The sequence below is a fragment of the Cucurbita pepo genome, chromosome LG11 (genome assembly GCF_002806865.2).
Source record: "Cucurbita pepo subsp. pepo cultivar mu-cu-16 chromosome LG11, ASM280686v2, whole genome shotgun sequence".
Taxonomy (NCBI): domain Eukaryota; kingdom Viridiplantae; phylum Streptophyta; class Magnoliopsida; order Cucurbitales; family Cucurbitaceae; genus Cucurbita; species Cucurbita pepo.
The window spans coordinates 7155105-7181447 of NC_036648.1; the positions used below are offsets into that span (position 1 = coordinate 7155105).

The 26343-nt window shown below is 35.7% G+C and overlaps 4 protein-coding genes across 4 annotated transcripts; 3 read left to right on the forward strand and 1 right to left on the reverse strand.

Annotated features, from left to right (window-relative positions):
* Window positions 1-957: 957 nt before the first annotated feature.
* On the reverse strand, window positions 958-9439 carry LOC111804723 (ATP-dependent DNA helicase Q-like 1). The gene is made up of 12 exons (XM_023689491.1): window positions 9298-9439; window positions 8317-8708; window positions 7867-8127; window positions 7331-7494; window positions 6938-7031; window positions 6804-6847; window positions 5608-5722; window positions 5173-5526; window positions 4210-4434; window positions 3926-4058; window positions 3789-3838; window positions 958-1210 (listed from the first exon to the last, which is right to left on the reverse strand). Exons 1-10 carry the CDS (start codon window positions 9410-9412, stop codon window positions 3948-3950), a joined length of 1875 nt encoding a protein of 624 aa, XP_023545259.1. The 5' UTR covers window positions 9413-9439; the 3' UTR covers window positions 958-1210; window positions 3789-3838; window positions 3926-3947.
* Window positions 9440-11156: 1717 nt separating this feature from the next.
* LOC111805551 (protein SAR DEFICIENT 1-like) lies at window positions 11157-15863 on the forward strand. The gene is made up of 11 exons (XM_023690661.1): window positions 11157-11291; window positions 11466-11513; window positions 11883-11945; window positions 12180-12259; window positions 12341-12395; window positions 13041-13093; window positions 13332-13825; window positions 13973-14133; window positions 14266-14373; window positions 14576-14729; window positions 15193-15863. The coding sequence occupies exons 1-11, from the start codon at window positions 11157-11159 to the stop codon at window positions 15489-15491; spliced, it is 1650 nt and encodes a 549-aa protein (XP_023546429.1). The 3' UTR covers window positions 15492-15863.
* A 907-nt stretch (window positions 15864-16770) lies between these two features.
* Window positions 16771-19594, forward strand: LOC111804774 (dnaJ homolog subfamily B member 8-like). Its single transcript, XM_023689565.1, has 5 exons — window positions 16771-17164; window positions 17353-17440; window positions 17567-17637; window positions 19032-19088; window positions 19202-19594. The coding sequence occupies exons 1-5, from the start codon at window positions 17054-17056 to the stop codon at window positions 19361-19363; spliced, it is 489 nt and encodes a 162-aa protein (XP_023545333.1). The 5' UTR covers window positions 16771-17053; the 3' UTR covers window positions 19364-19594.
* Window positions 19595-21028: 1434 nt separating this feature from the next.
* LOC111804731 (importin subunit alpha-2-like) lies at window positions 21029-26122 on the forward strand. The gene is made up of 11 exons (XM_023689502.1): window positions 21029-21443; window positions 22197-22293; window positions 22371-22462; window positions 22553-22684; window positions 22951-23136; window positions 23381-23544; window positions 23622-23700; window positions 24770-24898; window positions 25000-25127; window positions 25215-25591; window positions 25702-26122. The coding sequence occupies exons 1-10, from the start codon at window positions 21234-21236 to the stop codon at window positions 25585-25587; spliced, it is 1590 nt and encodes a 529-aa protein (XP_023545270.1). The 5' UTR covers window positions 21029-21233; the 3' UTR covers window positions 25588-25591; window positions 25702-26122.
* The last annotated feature ends 221 nt before the right edge of the window (window positions 26123-26343 follow it).

Sequence of the window (26343 nt, forward strand, 5' to 3'; positions counted from 1 at the left end):
TATGGGATGGTGACCTATAATAGGTCGTGATTTAAAATTTTCGTTCTAGGTATGATCTAGTAAGTTCATCGATAAGTATAGGAAAAAATTCGAACATCTAACCTCATAATCGAAAGTGTATATTTTATGTCACATTCGATTTAGTAAAGTATGGTCAATACAAAACTTAGTCATAATAACATTATTTGTCGAAAAAATGTGTACTTTGGAACCTATTACGAGACTAGTGAATAATTGAATAGAACTTTGTAAAGGATGAAATTTCTATAAATTATAGGTTCAATTAGGTAATTAGGTAAAAGAAGTGAAAGTATTTATTGTTTGCTTCAATTATTTGAGAATAGTTTTTCCCCGTCTTACTACAATTATTTAAGAGAATGGTTGGGAAAACATGATTTAAATTATTTTAAAAAGTCATAAATAATTTAAATAATTCCATCTAATTTGGTGACAGATTTTCCCCCTTTAAATTGTCATTCTCATTGTTCAAAATGGAAAAGGAAGAACCAAACTTATAACGCAATTAAAATAAGGGATTTGGGTCTGGTTCAGATCTAAAATGATTAAATATAAACATCCAAGATTTGACTTATCAGATCAAAGGTACACATTCAAATTTACGAACTCGTAGACGGAATTTTTGTAAATAAACAGACATAAATTAGGCTCATCTTTTACCGTAACGTCTCAAACATATTCAAGAAGCTAAATTAAAGATATTTATAATAATTGAAAGTTTCGATAGATCCAAAAAAAAAGAAAATGATTTGTTCTCTTGAATTATTAGTAGCACGAGCCAATAGGTTCTTCTAATCATTTTAACTATAATAACTCAATTATAACAACTTTATCATCTATCTGGAAGATATAAAGAAAATATATTTGAAAAGACTATAAGATCAAATAGAACCTTAAAAAATTACGCATCGAAAAATAAAAGATTCACTCGAGGCTAAGAGTATCACCAATGGACTACTAGAAATCAAGTGTCTAATCCCATCCAAAATATCATAGGTGGTAGGTTCAAAACAGGTTATAAAATACCAAATAAATAATCAAGAGCTAGAAAACCAAGCTACAAAAAGGGTAGCAGGAATTTAGAAGAGGTCACCTTCATGTAGGAGAGACAATGCTTGGAGGACTCCTAGAAGCCAAAGAATCAGCAACTCAATTGCCTTCTTGAAATATGTGTAGCCATGAGCTCTTGCATCTATAAACATGTGTTCAAAGTCAAACACTAATGCCCAAAAAACTTCAGATATGAGTAAAATATGAACACTATGATGTAAATAATCAATGAAATATAATGATTTTGTTGTAAAAGTGACCATTTTGATCCTTTTATTTCCATAGTATTAAAGAATTTTCATATTGGGTATAAAATTTGAGTTGAAATTTTGCAAATAGATCAAAACAATCACTTTTTAAAGGTCAAGAGATCAAAACTGACATCTTGAAAGTACATTAACTAAAACGAATAAAAGTTGAAAGTACATGAATCAAAATGAGCATTTTAAGAATATAAACCAAAATAAAATCAACCGAATCTAAAATAGTATTTAAATAAGTTTACTTCCCTCTATGAAACCAAACAAAGAATTAGTCTGGAATCTAAGATTCTAGATTTTCTTTCTAACAATAACAATCCAATACAAATTTGAATTGGAAAATGATAGATTCTTGACAAACAAATAGAGTCGGCAGAGGCAGAGCCATGATTGGGCTTTGCTTCTCGCCAAAATGAACATGCATTTTGGTCCCACTTCTAGATGATTATTATACATTCACTCCCCATCGTGCAATCAGTAAATTTCAATTATTTAAGTCGTTATTCGACTAACAAGGTATCATTTGATACGAATGTAAGCTAGCTAGACGACTAAATCAAGGCATATAGACAAAAAAAAACTAGATGGGATAAGCAAACTGAATGCATGTTAAACCAACTGGCCCGTATCTCTTGTACCATAATGCATGAAGCAATCAAAATGTTATTCAACATTTAAAAAAACTAAATTACTTATATGGTAGAATTAGGATGGTAAATTTTAGTCGACATGTCGAGATTGGACTAATATCTACACTACATGTACTTGCATTTCAAGAATAAAAACAAAAGGCAAGAAATAGAAAATGCTATTAAACAAAGCTTACATGATTCAACTCCCTCTATTTTCATTTTTACCTTCCCTTATTGTATGATTTCTCAAAACTGATGAAGAATCTTAAATTCTTAACTTGGCATAAGTTAAAATTTTCGAAAAAAATAAGATATTCAAACAACAATGAACTATCAATAAGGCCAAAATGTTTCTTGTTTGCACAAAAAGCCAGAAAACATATTCTGTCAACAATTTTCAAGAGATTATTTCTCTTATTTGGTCCTTTATTATCCCACCAAGCAACCTATCCATTCCAGCCTTCATGATCCTAGTTTTACTACGTTCATCATGTTCATCGTGAGCTTTCATAGCTATCGATAATTTATTCGGAGCCTTCATAGCTACCATTGACAAAATTATTCAGAGCACTCATAGCTACCGATCATCATCTTGACTAAATTTATTTGGAGCCTTCATACAACATATTTATTCGGAGTTACTGTTAACAAATTTATTCGGAGGCTTCATAGCTACCATTAACAAATTTATTCAGAGCCTTCATAACTACCATTGACAAATTTATTCAGAGCCTTCAAAGCTACCGAGCTTTCATAGCTACCATAGACAACTTTATCCAGAGCCTTCACGGCTAACGTTGACAAATTTTTTCAGAGCCTTCATGGCTACCTTTGACAAATTTATTCGGAACCTTCATAGTCACTGATCATCCAAAATTTATCCGAACATTTCATAGCTACCGATCATCCACCTTGACCAAATTTATTCGAACCCTTCATAGCTACCGTTGACAAATTTATTTGGAGCCTTCATAGCTACTATTGACAAATTTATTCGAAACTTTCATAGCTACCATTTGAAGTCGTGTCTTGACGTTGTGAAGTCGTGTCATCAAAATCATGTGATCAATATTGCACATAAAACTATCCCGTCCAAGCTGAGTAATAGACATATTCATTCTCAGCTTGAGGGGGAGTGTCGAAAGATTAGCCTTAAGTTAAGAGATTATTGTAATTTATGAGTTAGTATTCAGCTTGAGGTGAGTGTCAAAGGATATTTATGTAATCTCATTTGGTTGGATTTATTTAGGACAGTGTCGAAGGATATTTATGTAATCTCATTTAGTTGGATTTATTTAGATTTAGTTATTAAATAGATCTATTTGGGAATATTATTTAGATTTATTGTTAACAAGTGAGAAGAGATTTATTTAAGGTTATCTTATCTTGTTATCTATTATCTAGAATTTATTTAAATCACTTAGTATCTAAATATGAATTTAGATTTAATCAGTCTTTCCCTTCCCTTTTTTATAGGACAATTAGACTTTTTTATAGGACAATTAGGAAAAAACAGTAGTCTAATTTAGACTTGTAACAATTATTATTATTGGGAATGGTTCCTGCTCGTTTCACTAAAAAAGGAGTGTGGAGAGAAAAATAACGCCTATTAAGTTTCACTCACAACTAGACAACATTTGCAATGAAAGACTTGTAGCTACCGTATGGGGATGGGATAGCGCAGGGACCTCAAGAAACAAGTACTAAGCCCTAACTATCCAAAATAATGAAGGATTTAGTGAGAAAAAATTTGGCTCACCAAAGTATAAATCATCATGCCTCAGTGATAGAGAAAATGTGATCAAAATAATGCATTTAGCAGAAATACCTGGATTGAGGACAAGCAAGTTTTGTAGTCAAGAAGGAAGCATTTCTAGCCTGCATTGAAAACACCATAACACAATAACATAGGTCTGAAGTGTTGTCCCAAGGATTAAGGTGAGATGATGTTCAGTTTGAAGTCACCTTTAACAGCTAATGTATGTGCTCAGGAAGACTTCTTAAGACAGTTATCACATGGATTAGAGCCATTTTTGCATGCTTTTCGATCAAATGACTCACCAAAATGCTCAAGCAACATTTGTCTCCGACATTCATCCTGTAAAATTTGACCACAAATTCAGGAACATGAGTAAATCAACAAATCGAAGCTATAAAATACTAAAAGTAATGGGGCAGGAATTTTCATGGTCATGAATCAATGATAATAAGGGAAAGGCAACCGTTCATGATGAAATGGAGTTACTAACCTTAAGTTCACAGAATTGCTGCATTTTCTTTCCTTGAGACATTGACAACTTAAAACTTTCACTTTTGAATCCTTGACCATTACGTAACATGCATACAACTCGGCTGAAATCCTTTTTTTGGTACAAGACAATACATGAAGCAGGACAACCATCCCTTCCAGCTCTGCCTGATTCTTGATAATAGCTTTCTATTGATTTTGACATTGTATTGTGGATAACAAACCGCTGGACAAGTAGAATGATGTAATAACGATGAAGTGAATATCAAAAGTGACTTGTGAACACTAGCGAGTAATAGAAGATGCTTAAGCATACATATGAGACAGTTGGATCTAAGATAAGTACTACAAGAAATGGAAAAGAAAAAAAGATTTACTGTAGTTGAGGCCAGCAACAAATTCATAAAGCAATAATTAATTTAAACGATGGTGCATATGAAGGAGACAGATTGATTTGGACCATAAGCATAAGCAGATTAAGTGCTCCGAATGTTTCAGTTTGTTCGAACTTTTCAGAAGCCCAATGCAGCTAACTATATGCCTTATAGGCATCAAGCATCGTGAAAGAAATCAGCCAAGTTTTCAAAGCTACCATTTGCACCGCTATCAAGTCGACATTTTCAGAAGAGTTAGCACTAAAACATAATTGAAAACAAATTCCTCAACTTTCAGGAGAATAAGGAAGATGTGGTACTTATTCCACTACTTTGCAGGAGTGCTAGAGAGAGAGGTGCATTGACACAGTACCTATTTTCATGGGGCATACATAGCGATCCATTCATTCATGAAATGTCAAAACCAAACTCTAAAACTGACATTATGATGGTGAATAATGCGGTCTTAAATTTTTTAGCACCAGTGTTCATAATCATAAACTAGTTAAGTCATGCCACAAATATTGTAGTTCAGCAATGACCAAAGTTTCAAAAAATAGCACGCATATTATTATAATAAATGAACTTACAACATCTGGCTTGTCTATACCCATGCCAAAGGCAATTGTAGCGCAAACAATCTGGATATCCCCCACATGCCATTTCTTTTGTACCAAAACTCTTTGGCGAGCAGCTAAACCAGCATGATAATACGCTGCCTTGATTTTAAATTTTTTATTTAGAAATTCTGATACCTCTACACATTCACTTTTTGAAAGACAATAAACAATTCCACACTGATTCTTGAAACGATCCTTTATGAGCTGTCCAAGCTGCATCAGAGGCTCTTTTGTCTTGCACACTACTTCATACTTCAGGTTAGGCCTGTCAAAGCTTCTTTCAAGGATGAGTGCGTGAGGGATTCTTAAAGCTTTTAATACATCCTGCAGCATATAGATTGAAATGAGAAAAATACCATTTCATGCAAAACAGAAAAATGTTGGGCCTATGCCACCCCTTGTTACCTCACGAACTGAGTGTGTTGCTGTTGCAGTCAGTGCCATCACTGGGACATCAGGGAAATTTTGCTTAAGACATCCAAGACTTCGATAATCTGGGCGAAAGTCATGTCCCCACTGGCTGCAACATTGGAAAAAGAGAAAGCAGTAATGGCCTGATTTTCAAGGTAAGACTAATCTGATTTACCAATCCCACCATATTTAGCTTTTTACTAAAACCTATTTAAGAAGTTTTCTCCCATTTATCTGCCAATTATCTCCTAGACTTTCACACAACCTCCAACAATTGTTATAATACTTCACAAAACGGGTACAAATACCAAAAACCTATTATACAGATTGTCATGCTTACTGATGTAAACAGATTGCTGATGGTCTTAAAAATGGAATAAAAAATAACGAATTGATTGATGCTCATATGTTTGTTGGTTCAGTCGTTTAACCAACTTTTTTTCTTTTTATACTGCCACTGGTGCTTCTTCAAAAAATGAAGGGAGTGCAGCTTTGGGAAGGAAACAGCCCCAAGAAAGTCAAATTCTTCTTATGGTCCCTAGCTCACCGCAGTCTCAACACTGTGGATAGAATCCAAAAAAGACACCCAAACTTAGCCCTCTCTCCTAACTTTTGTCTCTGCAATTGAAGTTCTGAAAACGGTAACCACCTCTTCTTCCATGGCCATTTCACCTATAAGGGTTGGATGTCCCTCTTCAATATCTTCGATATGGCCTGGGGCTCCTAAAGATGTTAATGCTAGCCTTTTTGTAGTGCTGCTGGTCGGTGGCACAAGGAGAAAGCTAGGACCGAGGTGCAACAGGAGTAGAGGCATCTCGTGGTCAATTTGGAAAGAAAAGAATAATTGTGAAAATGTACAGCTTACAGCCTCTATGTGGAGTGGTCTACATGATACTTTTTGTAATAAACAACGTTATCTCATTAATTTAGATTGGAAGACTTTCTTTGTCAAACCTTTGGTTTAGGCTTAGGGACCCCCTCATCGCTATGGCCTTTAGGTTGTGTTCTCTTCTGATTGAATATATTTTGACATTTTGTTCTGTTTCTCATATAAAAAAGTACAAAAATAGAAATAATAAAAATTGGATGGAATGTCTGTCTTTTGAATTAGGGTAACATCTATATCCCAATACCTAAAAGCTATCCAACTTATCAAAAAACTAACAAAGTAAACAAAGAGCATGTCATACCTTACACAGTGTGCTTCATCAACAACAAAACCCGCAAGTTGTTTCTGTCATTACATTTTAAACTTAACATTATTTGTAATAGAAAATTTTGGAAATAAAAACTTCATATTATTTAGCATGTCCTAACAGGTCACCTTCAAATGCATGAATCTAAGAATCTCCAAAAATGACTGAGTTGCTATTCTCTCAGGAGTCACATACAAGAGCTTGCATGAAGGTTTATCCTTCCTACAAATGAGAAAAGAAAACGCAATCTGAAAGTATACACAAGGAGTATCAAAAAGTTCTGAAATTATTCACGTATAACTGCTAAAAGCACATACATCGTGCTTTGTCAAAGAGATTTAATTCAACTCTAAAAACATTAAAATAAGTATCCTAATAGAGTAGTATGCATATCATTCTTCCTGAGAGAAGAATTGGCTTTCTGTATACTATAAATCATATAAGTTTTAGAAATATGGTGACAGACTCACTAAACTTAAAACATCACAAATATCACACCCAGATAAGGAAATAAACCTTGCCTCAATTCTTGCAGGACAACAGCTGCTTGAGAAGAAGTTTGTTGAGAATTTAAGAATGTTGACGGAATTCCAAACTTGAGGTTTAATGTAACTATCTGATCTTGAATTAGGGAAAGGAGGGGAGATACGACAACAGTAACACCTGGTTGAATTGTTGCAGGCAGCTGCACAGAGTGAAGTCGATGTAAAAAAAACAAGTTTAAGAAGCCATGCATCCGATCAACACTAAATTATTCAAGGCTTCTCTTCAGTTTTCAAAACTCATAACCAAACAAAATATCTATAAGAAAATATTTACAAAACGAAAATGTATGTGGATAATGCACGCATGATGGATGACACTGAGGCCATAACATTCCATACCACAGGCATGGATGCCTCGGATAATTCAGGGAACGAAGTAGCAGTCAGAGGATTCTAAGGATCACTGCAGCCGAACTTTGTAACATAGATTATAGAACAATCTTGTCGTATCTCTGCTTATAAAGATCACTGCTTATATTTAAAATTGTGTAGGAAAGTAAGAGAAAGATGACCTGGTAACATAAGCTTTTGCCACCTCCAGTTGGCATAAGTATAAAACAATCTTGCTTTGATGCAGCTGCTTTACAAGCCTCGTGTTGCAGAGGTCGGAATGTTTTGTTTCCAAAAATAACAACATTCGCCAATTCAAAATCATCCAAAGTCTGTAACTCTTCATAAGTAAGAGTTTTGTGCTCAACCCCTGAAGCTCTAGAGGGCAGTCTTTTTCCTGGACTTGAAGAAACTGAACCCCGAGTAGTGCTGCTTTTGCAATCCTTCAACATAACTTATTCAATCAGTACTTCAAATAAGCTAAAAGTTTTATCTCAGTGTACTGTGTTAAAGCGCTTGGAGTACAAAATTGAGACTGTTAAAGGCTGCTTCCAGATTTAAAATGCTACAAATTTTCATGACAATATAATGAATAAATAAAACAGTCATCTATGGCCAACCAAGAAGCCTACCCCTGATATTGAAGAGTATTTACTTGAAGTGAGTATGGAAGTAGCTCGATCGGAACAATAAGAAATGGTCGAATCAAAATTTCTCTTCTTTGAAGCATTGAATTCTACATCATCACTTTCACTGGAAGAATCGATGTTAACCAAATTTGGGTTTTCCTCCGCTTCAGATGAATCTTCTATGATATTGATTGAGCTTTCCCTGTTGTGACCGTTACGAACTCCATCTTTTTTTTGGATATTTTCATCGAGAATAATATCTAAAGCACCACAAGCTTCTGACTCCATTGCCTGTAAATCATCCCACTCCTCGTTGTCTTGAGCGGACTCCGCAAGAGCCGCCAAAAAATCATCTCCACAATGCTCAACAGAGACAAATTCCCGCCCATCATCACCTAAAAAAAGAAGCGCATCCATAAACAGATAATTGACAGTGGCAACTTTTTACTTTAATAGCTCAATTAGAAGAGCTGATTTTACTCTTATCTGGTCAATCTCACTCTAATAACATTATCCCACCCGTTAATAGTCAGAATACTTTCAACATATCTCATGCAAGCAAAATTTAAAACCACTTCAATCGTTTTAAAATGGTTTATACGATTCATCAACAGAACAACGGTTAGTAATTTACACTGAATGCTAAGTCGATACAACTATATTCTCACGAAAACTATACACCAGATCCTATGACATGCGCATCCTACCCCCTAACGTTCCACCGATGAATTCAGGAAAAAAAAAAAAAAAAAAAAAAAAAACTGAACGAAAGCGAACAATTTAAATTCCTCTCCTCGACCAATAACTAGGAAGCTATGTTAATTACATTTCCAAACCCATATTCCTACAGTGCGCATCTCAGAATCAACAAAATATGGATTAAACGATGTTCCATTGTCCTCATTCCAGACACGAAAGAGTTATACAGATGAAATTGAAGTGCAAATTTAGGGTTCGGATATAGCTGGAGATCGAAGAAAGTACCGTATAGATTGATCATTCGGTCCAAGCAGGCCTCCGCCGATCCTTCATCGAATCCGAGTTCAGCAGCCAAGCTTAGCAACCGAGCTCTCTCCAATTCCAAGTCGTGACCGCCCATTTCTGAGTTCTGTGGAAGCTCGTTTCCTCCCGCGCAAAATTAGCTTTAAAGCGGGTGACATCATTGTGAGTGTATATATATTATTTACATTTTTATCCATTTAATCCTTCAATTTATATATATATATATATTACTATTTAATCTTTATATATAATTATTATTATTATTTCTAGTACATTCATAAAATTGCACTTAGCTTAACAAATAATCAAAATTTATTTTATAATATATTTGTAAACGGCCCTTAGAATTAGGTTGAATGTCATTAATTAATTTATAAGAATGATTTACATTTAAAAAAATGCTATATAATTATTATTTTAAAATATCTAGATTTATAATACATTATATTGTGTATTTTTTTTTTTACATAAATTGATTGAGTTTACAACGTTAAATACTATCTTTTATTAAAAAAAAAATATATTTTTGTATTTTTAAAAATTAAAATTAAATATTTTTTAAGTTTGCAATATTTAAATCACAAAATCAAAAAATAATTTTTTAAAATACATGTATCAGACATGTAGCGGTGATATTTCAAGTTTGCAATATTCGGACCTCAATCTATATTTTTGTTGTGCCTCAACGAGTTTCGGGGAGAAACATCTAGTGGTGATAAGAAAAAATGTAATAGTCTGACTCATAGTGATCATTTATCGAATAATGATTATATCAATGTTAGACCAACACGACTCTCCACAGTAGTATGATATTGTTCAGTTTGAGCATAAAGTCTCATGGCTCCCCTCGAACAAAGCACGCCTTCTCCCCTTAAACAAGGTTCGACTCCTTTGGAGTCTTAGTCATTTTTTACTGCATTCGTGCCTTCAAGGAGGCTTGACTCATTTTTCTTTTGGAGTCCTTTGTTCAACTTTTGAGGATTTACCAATCTATTGGCATGACTAAGTTTAGGGCATGACTCTGATACCATGTTAGACGAACACGACTCTCCACAATGATATGATATTGTCCACTTTGAGCATAAGCTCTTGTGGCTTTGCTTTGGGATTCCCCAAAAGACCTCACACCAATGGGAAGAGTATTATTTGTTTATAAACTCGTGATCATTCCATAAATTAGTTGATGTGGGACTCTCATCATCCAACAATCAAAACCCAATATGATATCTTAACTTTATCATAAGTTACACATCAACTTACTGGTCATTAGTTAAGGAAATCCATTTATCGGGGAGAGGATGTTCTTACGGTAGGTCACGTGATTAATTGTCTTCCATCTTGTGTATTGAATAATCTAAGTTCGAGTTGTTTTTATAGCAATGAACAATCTAAGTTCGGGTTGTTTTTTATAGCAATTTGATTCAATACAGACATAAGATATATATATATAGATATATATATTTGATAACAATGTTAGAGAAAAGGCGGGTATGATCAGGTTCATTCTTTCTTGATTTATGAACCGACTTTATGAAAAAAATAAGTTTTTCAGTTGAAAGTGTGACTGTTGGGTCTGGATAAGTAGGAGCTCTTGGTTCGGGGGAAACCGGAGATGTTGGCTAAGAAAGCTAAGCAGCTGTGTGTGTAGATATATATATGTAGCGGGTGTATGTATGTGTATATATGTATGTATATATTTTAATTTACTAATTTATTAGACTTTAAAATTAAAAGTTACATATATTTATTGATGTGGCATCATCCATGTGGGCTTTAGAATTGAATCAAAAGCGGAGAGATAGAGATCGAACCGCCCAAAGGGAGAGGGGACAGAGCCGATAATGGCGAAAGAGAGATCTGCATCTTCCTGGAAACTCGAATCCTTGACAAAATTGGTGTCAGATTTATTGCGAAACTACAGATCGCCTAAGTTTCTAAAAGTTCTTCGTACAATCGGCGCATTGACTTTTAACCTGGTGGTCGTCAGTCCACTCAGTGCGGAAAATTCAAGTAATTACTCTTGAAACCACTCATTTCCTCTCAATTTCCCCGAAATAAACCCTAATTCGTTTGATTTCATTATGCTTTCTTTTTTGTCTTTTGACAGTTAAATGTAATTGTTTAATTGGATGTGGGGACAATGAGATTAGCTCTGTCCATTTCGTTCACATTTGAATGCTCCTCAACTCCGTGAGAATGTAATTTTTTTTGTCTCACTTTCAAACATCTTTGTGTTTTTCTGTCGTTGCTTGTCATTTTCATGTGGGTTGCGCCGCTCTCGAGGAAATGGGTGCAACCCATTCATGTTCTAAGTATAGTCTTTTCAATCTTCTCTGAATTTTCCCAGAACTTTGAAGGTAATTTCAGCTTTTTGAAGTCTAGTGGCTGAAATGGTGTGAACTTTCTCTGTTACTTCTATGCTTCTTCGAGTTCAATCGGGCACGTTCATTGATTTCTCTTCAATTTCTCTTCCAAAATCCACTCCCCAATCACTATCAGTTAAGAACACGTATAGGGCAGTGGTTGATGTAATTTTTTAATTGTTTCTTCTACATGACAAAGGACAGGGCAGTTTATTTAGTTATCTGAAACTCAGAGAATTTCTACCAACTTTCCATGACAAAATCTTGGTAATGTCAGGCTCCCTCATGAGAATTGTCGTTGCTGATCTCAACCTTTATTTTACAATATAAAATTGACTTCAACCATTTACGCGTTTCTTATGTAGTTTAATGGAAGCTTCCTCTTCCCTTCCGAGTACAATTGATTCTCAATAGCCCTTTCTATATAAATATTGACCGTGAGTGTAATTCGTTAGAGATGTTGTTTATTTTGAGTTAATTTCTTGGTATTTGATGGTACAGAAGAGGCCTTTTCATGACTTCCATGGTGACGGTTTTGGAACTCCGAATAAAGAGCCAAAACGAATCAATATTTTCCAGAAGTGAGTGTATAGTTAGTCCAAGAACATTGGTACATTGATTTTCTGTTTTCTTACATTTGGTTTTCATTTGTGTTGCTGCAGAGCTGTTGGGGAGGCTAGTCTGCTTGCTTTTCTCGAACCTCTGATTCGCAAAGCGGTAAGACGAGTCTCTTATGTTTAGATGAACAAATTAAATTTGATTTTAGAATTTACTTTGGCTTCCTTGTTTCATTATAGCGTTGCTTTTTAGTTTAGCAATTAGAATTGTGGTCGTTGTAGATAAAGGAAATTACCATGGTGCCTTTCGAAAACACAAGCTTTTTTTTTTTTTTTGGCTACTGATCTTCGTGCTCTTTCTCTAGTCTCTCTGTTTTCCTTTTTTGTATCCTATCAAGAAAGAACCAATGGAGTTATGAAGAGTTTCAAAAGAAAAACCTCGCTTGAATACTCGAGATAATGTAGGAAGTACACCAAGTTATGGGTCACCTAGTCTCCAATCACTTTTAAGTTTAAAATTCAAATTGCGGGTAACTAATAAACGCTATAGAACGAAGATAAATATAGGGACACGTGGCTAACATCGACATGCTCTGATGTTCAGATGAGCCGCGGCCATAGGGAGCAAACATTTGATTCCTTCTTATTCTTGTGTTTTATGAGTACTTTTTTTTTTTTTTTTTTTTTTTTTTTTTTTTTTTTTTTTTTTTTTTTTTTTTNCTTTAGACGAGAAAACATGAAAGAAAAACTTTGATTTCAGACATTTGATATTCTATTTTATGTTTTCTGTATGTTTGGTTATTAGGTAAGAGAAGAGACAGAATGTGCTATTTCCAAGCTTTTCCCCTCATCTTCAAGGTACGTACGTACTTTTGAATTTTTGTGAACTGTGCTCCTTTTAAGGCTTTTGTCCTGTAAGTTTGACTGCCATCGAGTTTAGGATAGCTGTTTTGATTTTTTGTCCGTACGAATGACCTATTAATTGGTAAAATTTGTTCGTTGACCGGTATTTTTAAACATATGATAATTCACTCATCATTATGTTTTCCTTTTTCATTGTATTCCATTTGATTTTAGCTTCCTCTTGGTTCTCCAGCTGCTCAGTTAGTGAAGCTGAAACAACAACAGCAGGTTGTAATCTGCAGCTGATGTTCGAAAGCAAACTGCCAGACCGAATATTCACAAATAATCCCCTGAAAGCTGATGATGGCAAACCATTGAAAATTCTACTATATGATGCCAATTCGAAGACTATAGTGCAATCTGGTCCACTATCATCAGCGGAGGTCGATTTTGTTGTCATCAATGGACTATTTTCCAGTTATAGAGAGGATTGGACTGAGGAGGATTTCAATTCTAAAATTTTAAGTGAAAGGGAAGGTAAAAGACCTCTCTTAGCAGGACATCAGAGTATCATCTTGAAAAACGGGGTTGGATTTATCGGTGATCTTAGTATCACTGATAATTCCAGCTGGATACCAAACAAGATGTTCATATTGGGAGCTAAAATTTCACCCAAAAATTATGGAGGACAAAGAGTTAGGCCAGCCAGAAGCTATCCTTTTTCTGTGAAGGACGGCCGTGGAGAGGGTAAGTTGTGATAACTCAACGTTTAGAACAAACACCCCTCTTTTGCGCCTTTTTGATCTTTGACCTTCATTTTCTGGGTACCAGATTCTGATAAATGATGATCTTGTTTTTCAGCTTAAAGCTTTTAATTGATTAGTTACTTTTTAGGGTATATGAAGCATTATCCTCCAAGGTTGCAAGACGAAGTGTGGCGTTTGGAGAAAATACGAAAAGATGGTAAATTCCATGAGCAGCTTACTTTGCACGGAATTCACAGTGTCAAAGACTTTCTCCTTTTGAATGAAACGAATCAACCGAAGTTACGCCATGTAAGATAATTGCTTTGGTTGTGTTATGTGTAATTCTACATCGTTTATGTTTAGTTGTTGTACCTTTTTCCTTCAACTCTGGGAAGAATAATCTTATAACTCAATACTTTTTTTTCGCTGATGACATTGCAGATACTTGACCGAATGTCGGATAAGATATGGAGAAAAGTTTTGGATCATGCAAAAACTTGCACTATGGACGATTGCACGGTTTCTAGATACCCAAATGGATGGCATGGGGTAATTAATCTGTTCAACTCCATCTCAAAAGTTGTCATATTTCTATGTTTAGTAAACTATGATTTTGTTTTCTGTATTGAAGGAAAAAATGAAACAAATGGGGGAAAAAGGAATCATGATCTTTGTCATCTTAAAGTTATTCTTCCCTCATCTAATAGAAATTTCTGGTCTGAAACTTAGTAGCTGTCATTTTCATTTGCAGGCATGGATTGAAGATCTGAATAAGCCAATATATCTGAACAGATTTGATGAGCAGCGGAACCCGAAACTGCCATTGACCTACCCACAAGCTGGTCCTTCCAATTCTCCCTATCCAGGAATGCAATCATTGGGGCCTAGCATCGTACATTCACAAGGTATAAAAACTGTTCATGATTGATATAATACAACATATTCGTTGTTCTTTCGGTGTTCGATTTGATGATCATCCTATGCTTCACAAGTAATGTATACAACCAAATTGCATGTTTCTTCAGAAAATTTACTGCCTCCTATGCTTAAGTAGCTCTTTTTTTCGTGTTGACGCCTTCAAATTCACTTTTCTAAGGCGGCTGATTTTTGGAATGTAAATGATAAGCCAACAGGGTTAAAAGCCTTTAGTTGAAGCGGTTCTATATGCTTCTTTCCTACTATTTTTTTGTCTGTGCTTGAACCATCGGTTAGATCGGTCGGTTCTTTAAGGTTCCCAGTTGGCTTCTTTCGTTTCTTTATTGGTTGTGACAAGTGATGGAACGCGTTAAATCTGAAATGTAAACCATAATTTGAGTTCAAATACATTCCTTTACATGTCTCTGAGGCAAAGTAATTCTATGTTCTTAGCAGAGAACCTGCAAATTGGTGCTCCAAATAATTACAACAGTGAAGAAGATGGAGCACAGTCTTTAATTTTCCAAATCCATAGCAATCTCACAGACCAAGCTTTTCCTCCATCACTGCAGCCTAATTACTCTGTAGATGACTCTACCTTTTTCCCACAAACTCCAGTTTACTTCCCTCTACCGACAAGCGAGCACGGAGACAATTTGCTTCCTTCTCCGAGCTATGCAGCGGACACCGGGGGGTGTAGCATTTTCCCTTATCTGGATCACGGCGCAGATATCTTAAACGGAGCAGATTAAGTTTCAAGCTGTTCCGTGAGAGTATATTGTGAAGCTATGCCGATCAGATACCGTCTCACCATGCTCGATTCTAAAACCGTCGAGCAACTTCCTTTGTAGTCTTAGTGTCAAGTTACTGCACACCCAAAGAGGAAAGCATCAGCTAAATTTGCAGGTCCTAATCTATTTGGTCAAGCCTTTTTTTTTTTGGTAGATAGTCCTCTCATGTGTTTTCCTGCAAAGTATTTTTTTCTTTCCCTTGGGGCCAATGTGCAGCAAAGGGTCCTTGTAAAGAGTCTGCTTTCCTCATTTTATCTTTGTTTCATCTCTGCAAGTTGAAATTGATGTAACTTACAATCAATTTGAAAGGAAAATATTGTTCTTTCCAATGAACTTCTCGAAGAATACATGTTCTTATATCAAGCAGCCTTATAGGCCGATGGCTCGGGTCGCTATGCGGTGACACGACAACGCTCTTGATTCAACATATTTGCCATTATGGAGTACTTTGAACACTATCAAGACTACTCAGGTTCATCTCTGTTTACACGTAGAATGAGGAGGGATCAAAGAGAGTTTGTCTCTCTAGCTAAATGGAGGCGATGATTATTTACTTATTTCTTTATTATATTATTTGTTAGATAAACGTGTTTCCACAATGGTATGATATTGACCACTTTGAGTGTAAGCTCTCATGGCTTTGCTTTGGGCTTCCCCAAAATGCCTCTTACCAATGGAGAGAGCTCTCATGGCCTCGTATGGAGAGAGCTCTCATGGCTTTGCTTTAGGCTTCTCCAAAAGGCCTCATACCAATGGAGAGAGCAATGGAGAGAGCTCTCATGGCTTTACTTTGGGCTCCCTCAAAACGACTCATACCAATGGAGAGAGTGTTCCTTGATTATAAACCAATGATCATTCTGGGACTTTCATCATCAAACATTATTTACTTATTTTTTATTATTATAGTAATTTTTTTTTAAAAAAAAATGGTTGTTATAGTTGAAAATAAGTTTAAAAGATGAAATAATTAAAAATATATATGCAACTGATTCTTACAAATAAATGAAATTTATCATATAAAAATTGAAATATGTGGTGGGGGTAGCACGGCCAACTTCTCTTCTTTGATATTTCCAAAAGAAGGGTATGAGAGTAAATTCACAAGTTCTTACTCTCATTCCGAAAGTGAGTGGCATGTGTAGTAAATAGTGTGAACTCAAGTGGCATATTGCTACGGCTAAAAATATCTAGCCTAAAGTATTCTATGGCTCTTGCCGGTGGGGAAAAATAAATAAGTAATAATATTAATAACAATCTCTGGAACTTTCCTTCTTCATATCAAGATATTTTCATCTTTTTCTACCGTCAACTCGCCCTTCGGAATAGACCACACACCAATCGTTGAAGAAACCAACGCAACGGAGCCTCTTCTTCTTCTTCTTCTTCTTCTTCTTTTTTCTCCGTTTTTGAAGTCCACGGCGCTGTTATGGTGATCTGAAAGTTGTTTTTTGCTCCTTTTGTTTGGTGTGGTGGTTGTGTTTCGAGATTCTGCGGCTTCTCTTCTGTCTGATTCCGATTTTTCGATGGATCGGGGAGGAGGATCCGACGGCGGAGCTTGCTACTACACCATCCTTGGGATTCGTAAGGACGCCTCCTTCTCCGATGTTCGTACTGCCTACCGCAAGCTCGCTCTGGTACTGAATTCGGTTTTCGATTTAATTGTTTTGAAATTCGATATTTCTAGGTTATTCTTTCTGTCTCAGATTTTTAGTCGGAATGAAATTTGGAGGAGTTTTGTTTTGTTCTGTTCTGTTTCTTCCGATTTGAGAGTGAATTTGTGAAATCCGAACTGTTTCTGTTCTCGTTTCTTTTGCGGTTTAAGAAATGGCATCCGGACCGGTGTACGCGGAATCCTGCGGTGGCCGGAGAAGCCAAGCGGCAGTTTCAATTAGTACAAGAAGCGTATTCAGGTGAGATCATCGATTCTCCGCCCCTAATCCCCGTCAATTTTGTAAACGCCGTTGAATTCCCCGTCAATGTACATAGGTTAGGACACTAACGCGCGTTGATTGCTCCATCTGCCTCCTCTCTCACAGTTCTCTCCGATCAGGCGAAGAGGTCCGTCTACGACGCCGGTCTATACGATCCAACGGAAGAAGACGATGAGGTTCGTATAGATTTTTTTATTTTTATTAATTACTATTCATTATTATTCCAATTAGATATTTTTGGCATGGCATGATTATTTTCCCGGCAAAGACGACGTCGTTTTCATCATGCTCTATTTTATACAACTTCGTTATTATTTTTTCTCCACCTTTTTCCTTTCGCCGTTGTGATTATTCATTATTTCAAATTGCGTACAAAAGCTGTCATCCAATGGCGTCTCTCTAGAACTTTCCTTTTTGAGATTAAAAAAATAAAAAAATAATAATTTCATCTTAAAAAATATAAAACAAATTAATAAATTAATAAAAAGGAAAAAAATAGAAATTTAATAAAAAAGAAAATAATTTCAGCTGGGTCCAACGTTTGCCTACAAGAAATTAAAAAAATTAATAAAAAGGAATAAAAAATACAAATTTAATAAAAAAAACTATTAGTATTTGAGAAAATTGATAAAATTGTTTATATTTAAAACAATGGATAAAAATAGTTTAAATTATAACCTTGAAAAATTTGACTACCAATGACAAAAACAAGGACTAAGCATAGGAAAAAAAGGGTTAGAATTTAAATTATATATAAAAAAAAAATTAAAACATAATAAGAGAGCAGAGATACCGTGGGAATGAGCAAGGACACAAAGTGTTCGTCCCTCTTACAAAAATCAATACTTCAATTTTAGATGGTGTATTCCAGACTTAAAATTCCTAAATCATAAATTTGTGTGAAATCATTGTAATTATTTTATAGCTAAAAAAATTAAGAATAAGGAATATATTTAAATTAGGAAATATTTAAAATATATGCCTACTATGAAACCAAAAAAAAAAAAACATTTCACGAAGACATTATTTACGTATGTGAAAGAATAAAATAAAAAAGAATGCAAACATGTACGGTCGGATAAATTATATAAATAATTTTAATAATAGAATTAAAATAAGATATATGTTCCAGTTTTCTATTATAAATTTAATATAATATGGCAAAAAGGAGATATACATTTAGAAAGGGTATGGGATTGAATTTAAAAGGGCATGTGATCAGATGTGATCAGACCGTGTATGTTTACACATCTATAACAAACGTGGATCTCATCCGTTGGATTAGAGTAAACAATTTTTTTTCTTTTTTCATCTTTTCCTTTATATGTATTATATATATTCAGTTTTTTTAAAAAGATTTTTTCCTTTTTTTAATTTTGTTTTAGTATATATATATATATTTGGTTATTTTATNAATTCGAATAATTGTGGCCTGAAATATTTCTAGGTTTTAAAATTTTTATGGACCAAATAATATTGAATTTTTCGCAATTATTTAAAAAAAAAACTTTTTTTTGTTCTTTTTCTTTTTTGAGGAAAAATAATGGTCTCATTTACGCTTGCGGTGCAGGAATTTTGCGACTTTATGCAAGAAATGATGACAATGATGAACAACACCAAACCGGAGGTAATAACATCCTGACCGTCCAATTTCGAAGCCAATTAATTTCAGCCATGGATTGTTCGTCGTCCACAAATATCTGAAATGCCTTTTTGGTTTTTTTGGATTTTTATTAATAGGGTGACAGCTTCGAGGATCTACAGAGGATGTTCATGGAAATGGTCGGTTCAGATGGGATGGGAGCGTTCCAAGTGAACGACAATCCAACGGCCTCAAAGAGGCCACGTCCTACAAACGGTTCCAGATCTAGTGCGCCCAAACGGAGCTCCTCCCGCTGCTAAAATTTAACGCCCCGTCACCGTAAGATCTTTTGTTGTACAGTGACGAAAATCTCCCTGGCTGATGTGGGTATATTGATTTGGGTTTGGGGGATTTGAAGGGTGTTTTAACCTTTTTCCTCTAATGTAATTTAGTGCAAGTTGGAGGGGCTTTTAAGTCTTTTCATTGCTAGGAAGTCTTTGGCTATTTTTTTTTTCTTTTATTAATAATAAACTATTGGATCATCTCGCTTCTCTGATTGGCTTCCTCCATTTTCTACTTGGCAATGAAAATGGGCTTTCTTGATGGTTACAAGTTTTAATAGCATTTTTTTAAAGCCCACATTAATAAAAATACTTTTTTTAAAGTGAAAAGTCCAAAATAGACATTTGAGATAAGGTTAAGATTAAAATATTTTAAAAGTATAGATATCATTATTTAAGCATTTTTTTTTCTAAAGTAAAAGTTGAAGTGTTTTCTTTCTAAATTTTTTTATGTTTATATGATTTATAAACTTTTTGCAATTATTATTTTAATTTCTAAAATTTTTGCAATACACAAATTTAAAATTTTATTTAGTAATAGTTTGTAAACCTGACATTGGTACCATTTATGTCCTAGAAACTCAGCCTCAGGTATTTGAAACGCCGTCTTCGAAAATTCAAACTTGCACTGAGGAGTTGAAAGCGTGTGAGAGCGTGAGGAAGCCTGATTGGTTTATCAGATTAGACTTTTCGTACAGAACACCGCCCCTTTCAAGTACCAGAATCCGCTCGTATTCAGATAGTGTTGTTGACGCCGTCTTTGAAGATTCAAACTTGCACTGAGGAGTAGAAAGCGTGTGAGAGCGGTGAGGAAGCCTGATTGGTTTATCAGATTAGACTTTTTGTACAGAACACCGCCCCTTTCAAGTACCAGAATCCGCTCGTATTCAGATAGTGTTGTTGACGCCGTCTTTGAAGATTCAAACTTGCACTGAGGAGTAGAAAGCGTGTGAGAGCGGTGAGGAAGCCTGATTGGTTTATCAGATTAGGCTTTTCATACAGAACACCGCCCCTTTCAAGTACCAGAATCCGCCGTCTTCGAAGATTCAAACTTGCACTGAGGAGTTGAAAGCGTGTGAAAGCGGTGAGGAAGCCTGATTGGTTTATCAGATTAGGCTTTTCGTACGGAACACCGCCCATTTCAAGTACCAGAATTCGCTCGTATTCAGATAGTGTTGTTGACGTAACTTGCACTGAGGAGTCGAAAGTGTGTAAGAGCGGCGAGAAAGCCTGATTGGTTTATCAGATTAGGCTTTTCGTACAGAACACCGCCCCTTTCAAGTACCAGAATTCGCTCGTATGCAGTTAGTGTTGTTGCCAGTAGGCAACCGACGACCTCCTCTAATTAAAAAGCCATGACGTTAAGACAAAACTTAAATAACTCAAAACCCGTTAATTAGAAGGCTGAAATAAAAATAAGAGTATTTTTAAACATTGTGTCGGCATGTTACAAATTTGAAGACTTTTCTAATAATTGCTTTTAATTTCGACTTTAAAAAAAATTAATTAATCTGAAATTTTAATTTATAAAATTGCAATTTAAGTTAATAATTAGTGTCAATTCCGTAATAATTTCCCAATCGAAGTCGATTTACGTAGCAGAGCACGTCAATATAAATTCATGGGTAGGGTTCCCTAACGTTCACTACACTCTCTCTCCTTCTATCTCTCTCTCTCTTCCACTGTGAAACTCAAAAGTCGAAAAAAAAAAAAAAAAAAAAAAAAAAAACTTCATACCAAATTCTTCCTCTCTTCTTCTCCGGCGAATCAAATCCCTCATTCCTTATTGGAACATCGTAGATTTCATCTACTAATCGGGGTTTGAGTTCGTCTCTCTGGTATTCAAACGATGTCGCTGAGGCCGAACGAGAGGGCTGAGGTTCGGCGGAACCGGTACAAGGTTGCGGTGGATGCCGATGAAGGTCGGAGAAGACGGGAGGACAATATGGTTGAGATTCGGAAGAATCGCAGAGAGGAGAGCCTGCAGAAGAAGAGGCGCGAGGGTCTTCAAGCCCAACAACTGCAAACTTCCACTCACTCATCGTTAGTGGAAAAGAAGGTCAATCTTAAACGAGTTTAGTTTGTAATTGTGTTGTTCATTTCTGGATTTCCTTTTTTTTGTTCCCTTGCTTTTGGGGGAGAAATGCGATGTCGTGATTTTGCTGTTGAAGTTTGATTTTGGTGGCTGTTTAGGGTTTGTCGTTGTGAGCTCGGCGATCAGGTTTTATTGAGTTGGTTTTTTTTTTTAGCTAAATGAATTTTTTCTGTAAGGGATTTTGATTCTGCTGAATTCATTTTTGTGGAATTTGTATAAGATCAGGCTGGTAGAGTTTTCATTTCGACTTTTGGGGATGTGGGATGTGGGATTATGTCGTGTCTATTAAAGCTGTTGGTTGCCACTTACTTGTTGGGGACATTGCTCATTTCACTTCGACGCTGAGTTTTTTGGCCTGATTGACTTGTCTCTTCGTTTTTAAATAGCATTTGATTCGATCTTTATTTTACTGACATTGATTTTGCATTCTGAAAGTCGGGTACTTGGAGTATCTGAAACCGACTTAACTTCTGTTGCTGAATGTAGTTGAAGTGAATTATTCTTACCCAAAGCATGCGATAATTTTTGTTTTTGTTATTTTAATTCGAAGTCAACTTCGGTCAAGCTTGACATTTTTTTTAATGAGAAGATTCCCTTTGTTGTTCTTGTTCTCGTCAGTGGACTGATTAGGCAGAATCAGTTCGAATTTAAACTCTGAGTGAGTACTTTCATTACTAGAAATTCACGTTTGTTAATGTGGAAATGCTCTAACTGCAGTTGGAGCATCTTCCGTCGATGGTTGCGGGTGTTTGGTCTGATGATGGTAGTCTGCAACTCGAATCGACTACTCAGTTTAGGAAACTGCTATCCATTGGTCGGTAATGTTTTAATATTGAACATCGTCGTGTTTGTATTTGGATTGTTCGTAACCTTAAAACATTTCTTCTTCAGAGCGTAGTCCCCCAATTGAAGAAGTTATACAGGCAGGAGTTGTTCCTCGCTTTGTTGAATTTCTAATGAGAGAGGATTTTCCACAGCTTCAGGTTTGATACAGAGATTATATTATATACTATTGCTGGATTTGAAAAACGTGACAAAGTGATAAATGCTTGTTACATTAATATTTAATGTAGTTTGAAGCTGCTTGGGCTCTTACAAATATTGCTTCGGGAACATCAGAAAACACTAAGGTGGTCATTGATCATGGTGCTGTGCCAATATTTGTGAAACTTCTTGGTTCTCCAAGTGATGATGTCCGTGAGCAGGTAAGCTTTTTGAGTTTCTTTACATGGGCATGCCTATGGGACCTTTTCCCCACTCCTGAAATTATTATATACTTTCCCTCCTTTATTCTAGATCAATATGTCTCCTCCTCTTCCATCAGAACAAGTTGCATCAGTTTTATTTAATTCTCATGAAATGGAGAGGAAATACATTCATACTTCCTTTGCTAAGTTGATTTGTTAGTGTTGTTGGATAAGCAAACATTTGTTACGTGGAATGTTTAATTAATTTCTCCTTCCATCTGTAGGCTGTTTGGGCTTTAGGAAATGTTGCTGGGGATTCTTCAAGATGTCGTGACCTGGTTCTTGGTCATGGAGCATTGCCTCCTTTATTAGCACAGTTGAACGAGCAAGCTAAGCTTTCTATGCTGAGGAATGCTACCTGGACGCTATCCAATTTTTGCAGGGGCAAACCACAGCCTGCTTTTGATCTGGTGGATAATTTTTCGAAGATTTTGAGATTTGAAAGAGATAATGTGCTAGTAATTAGGTTTTGGATAAATCTAGTACCCCCCTTCCCCCATTTTGTCCTCTTGTTTATGCATGTAGGAAGGTTTTCAAGACTTGGTGGATATCCACCGACTGTTTCACTAGGAAGAAGGAATTTATTAATTTTGTCTTGTCCATCTAGTTTGTGGGTTTATGATTCGTAATAGTTTCATGCCATTTTTCTGACAGGTCAAACCAGCACTTCCAGCTCTTGCACGTCTAATGCATTCAAATGATGAAGAAGTTTTGACTGATACCTGCTGGGCACTCTCATACCTTTCTGATGGTACGAATGACAAAATCCAAGCTGTTATTGAGGCAGGTGTTTGCCCTCGTCTCGTCGAGCTATTAATGTGAGTGTACAATCATTGAGGGGTGTTATATTTTTCTTCTTTTAGACTTCTGAATCATTTGATTCATTATCTTCCAGGCATCCTGCTCCTTCAGTGCTCATTCCTGCCCTCCGAACTGTTGGTAACATTGTTACTGGCGATGATTTGCAAACTCAGGTATGAGCTGTTTGGTTTTTTTGGTCACATTAATTGGTAGATGCTGTACGGACTTGACCTTAGTTGACAATTTTGGTAGTAAGTTATAAGTTCCTTTCTTTTATTGCCTTTGAGGTCATTTTCATCATTACATTTTGCACATATATTCTCCCTATGGAGAAATCAAATGAGATTACTTGTACCCTCTTTGAACTTAGTTTTGTAATAACTTGCACATTCTTTTGTGGAAACTGTTTGGAAGTTGCTTTTGGATCTTCTAGCTTTTTCAGTAACTTAAGCATAAAATATGGTTTTTGTTATCTAATTTTGGGGGATTCCTCCAATTCGCTAGCAGTTGATAGTTGACACCCCTCAGTTTAGGGTCGGACCCTTTCGATGAATTTGGATTGCTTCCCACTGCCTTAGCCTTGTTCCATAGCCTTGTATTTCATCTCTTGTTGCAATTTCTCTCTTCATTCCCTCTCTAACATTCTTTACTTCCAGCAATTTTCTCCTAGATTTAAGATCTATTTCTGTGATCAAACTGCTCTATACCAATTTGATAGTATCCAGAGAATTGAAATATAAGTCATATTAAGAACTTGTAGTTTTAGAACAAGAAAATACGGTCAAATATTCCAACTAGTATGAGAAACTTCAGTTCCCTTGAGGAGAATTGAGTGCGAACTATTGAAAAAAACCCCTTGCTGATGTACTCCTCAGATAATGACTATGTCAACTTTTGAAAATAGCCACCTGCTGACGTACTCCTTAGCTCAGCACCTGTAGTATGTTGAGAATATTTCTAACATTTACCTAAATATTACGGTTTCATGCTCTTCTTTTTCTCTTTCAGTTGGTTTGTTCTGTCGTATGAACTATTTATGGTAATGAAAAATGAAGCTGAAATTATAACTTGAAATAGTTGAGTTACATTATAGAGGTGAAGCTAGGGAGTTCGGTAGACTCTAGAAACTAAATGAGAGAAACTTTCCTATAGATTCCCTATAATTCACTTTAATTTGTGTATTCTTCAGCTAAAGCCTGTTTTTTGTAGACCAAATTGATAAAGATATTTTTTTCTCCATAGGTTATTATCCAACACAATGCCCTACCTTGCTTGCTAAATTTATTGACTAATAATCATAAGAAGAGCATCAAGAAAGAGGCTTGCTGGACTATATCTAATATAACAGCCGGGAACAAGGCACAGATTCAGGTAAAATCACATACTTATTCATCTTATCATGCCTGCGAATATATCTTTGATCGTGTAACGGATTGGTTTCAGCTATGTGATCTTTCTTTGTATTCCTCCAGGCCGTTATAGATGCCAATATAGTTGCTCCCCTAGTTCATCTTCTCCAAAATGCCGAATTTGATATCAAGAAAGAGGCTGCGTGGGCAATCTCAAATGCCACATCTGGAGGTTCTCATGACCAGATCAAGTATGGCGTTTGCTCCCTAGTTGCCATATATACACAATTTATGTTTAGGTTCTAATTTCATCACATGATTGTTCTTCCTGGTGACAGGTACCTAGTAAATCAAGGGTGTATCAAACCCGTGTGCGATCTTCTTATTTGCCCCGATCCTAGGATTGTCACGGTTTGTTTGGAAGGTCTTGAAAATATCTTGAAGGTAGGAGAAGCTGAAAAGAACACTAGTGATACAGGTGGTGTTAATATTTATGCTCAATTGATTGATGATGCTGAGGGGCTAGAGAAAATTGAGAATCTACAGAGTCATGACAATACTGAAATTTATGAGAAGGCAGTGAAGATCCTTGAGACCTACTGGTTGGAAGAGGAAGATGAGACTATGCCACCAGGTACTGCTTCCCAAGCTGGATTCAATTTTGGTGGCGATCGGCCTGTCGTACCATCTGGGGGATTCAACTTCGGCTAAGAATGTACGTTTTCTTTCCTTCTGCTGCAATACTTACAAGATTCGAGCCAATCGGTGTTTCATTTCATTGTTCTAAATTTGAGGAAAAATCACCATGCTGTCTTACGTGTGCAGGCTTTCCCGTGGGTTATTTCGACATCTCCAGTCGGTCAGGTCAGGCGTGTTATGTCGTTGTTTCGCCATGCTTATTCCAGTCCCAGTTGTTATTTAGAGGTGTTGCTGGACTGGCTCAGATGCTTTCATGAGTTGGGAATTGACAGATCTGAGAAATCGAAGCGAATTTCGTTTGGCAAACTGTGATTTTTTATTGTTTTTCTCTTAGTTGTCTACTTGTTATAAACATGAAAACCAGGCATTGTTTTCTTTTTCTTTTACACTATTACGCTCTTATTATTTTTTGTTCATAGTTTTTCCAGAGAGTAGATTCCATTTTGGCGAGCTGGTATCTTCTATGTTGTTTTATGTTAAACAACACATGCAAGAAAGTTTTGGTACTATCATTTGATTCCCTATTTGGTACAACTATCTTTCTTCTCTACATGCGACTTGAAAAACCTCCCTATTGCATGCTTAACCAAATTCTTTTGCTTTTTTCTTTGAACATTATTGGTGCATTGATCAATACGATATGCATAAAGGTATAAATGTTGAATTCTATTCATAGGATATATATAGGTTCTGTTTGTTTCTAATAAGTTGTAATGTAATTTGTATAACCTTGTTCGTGTAATCTCTAAATCTTGTTTGTATTAAATT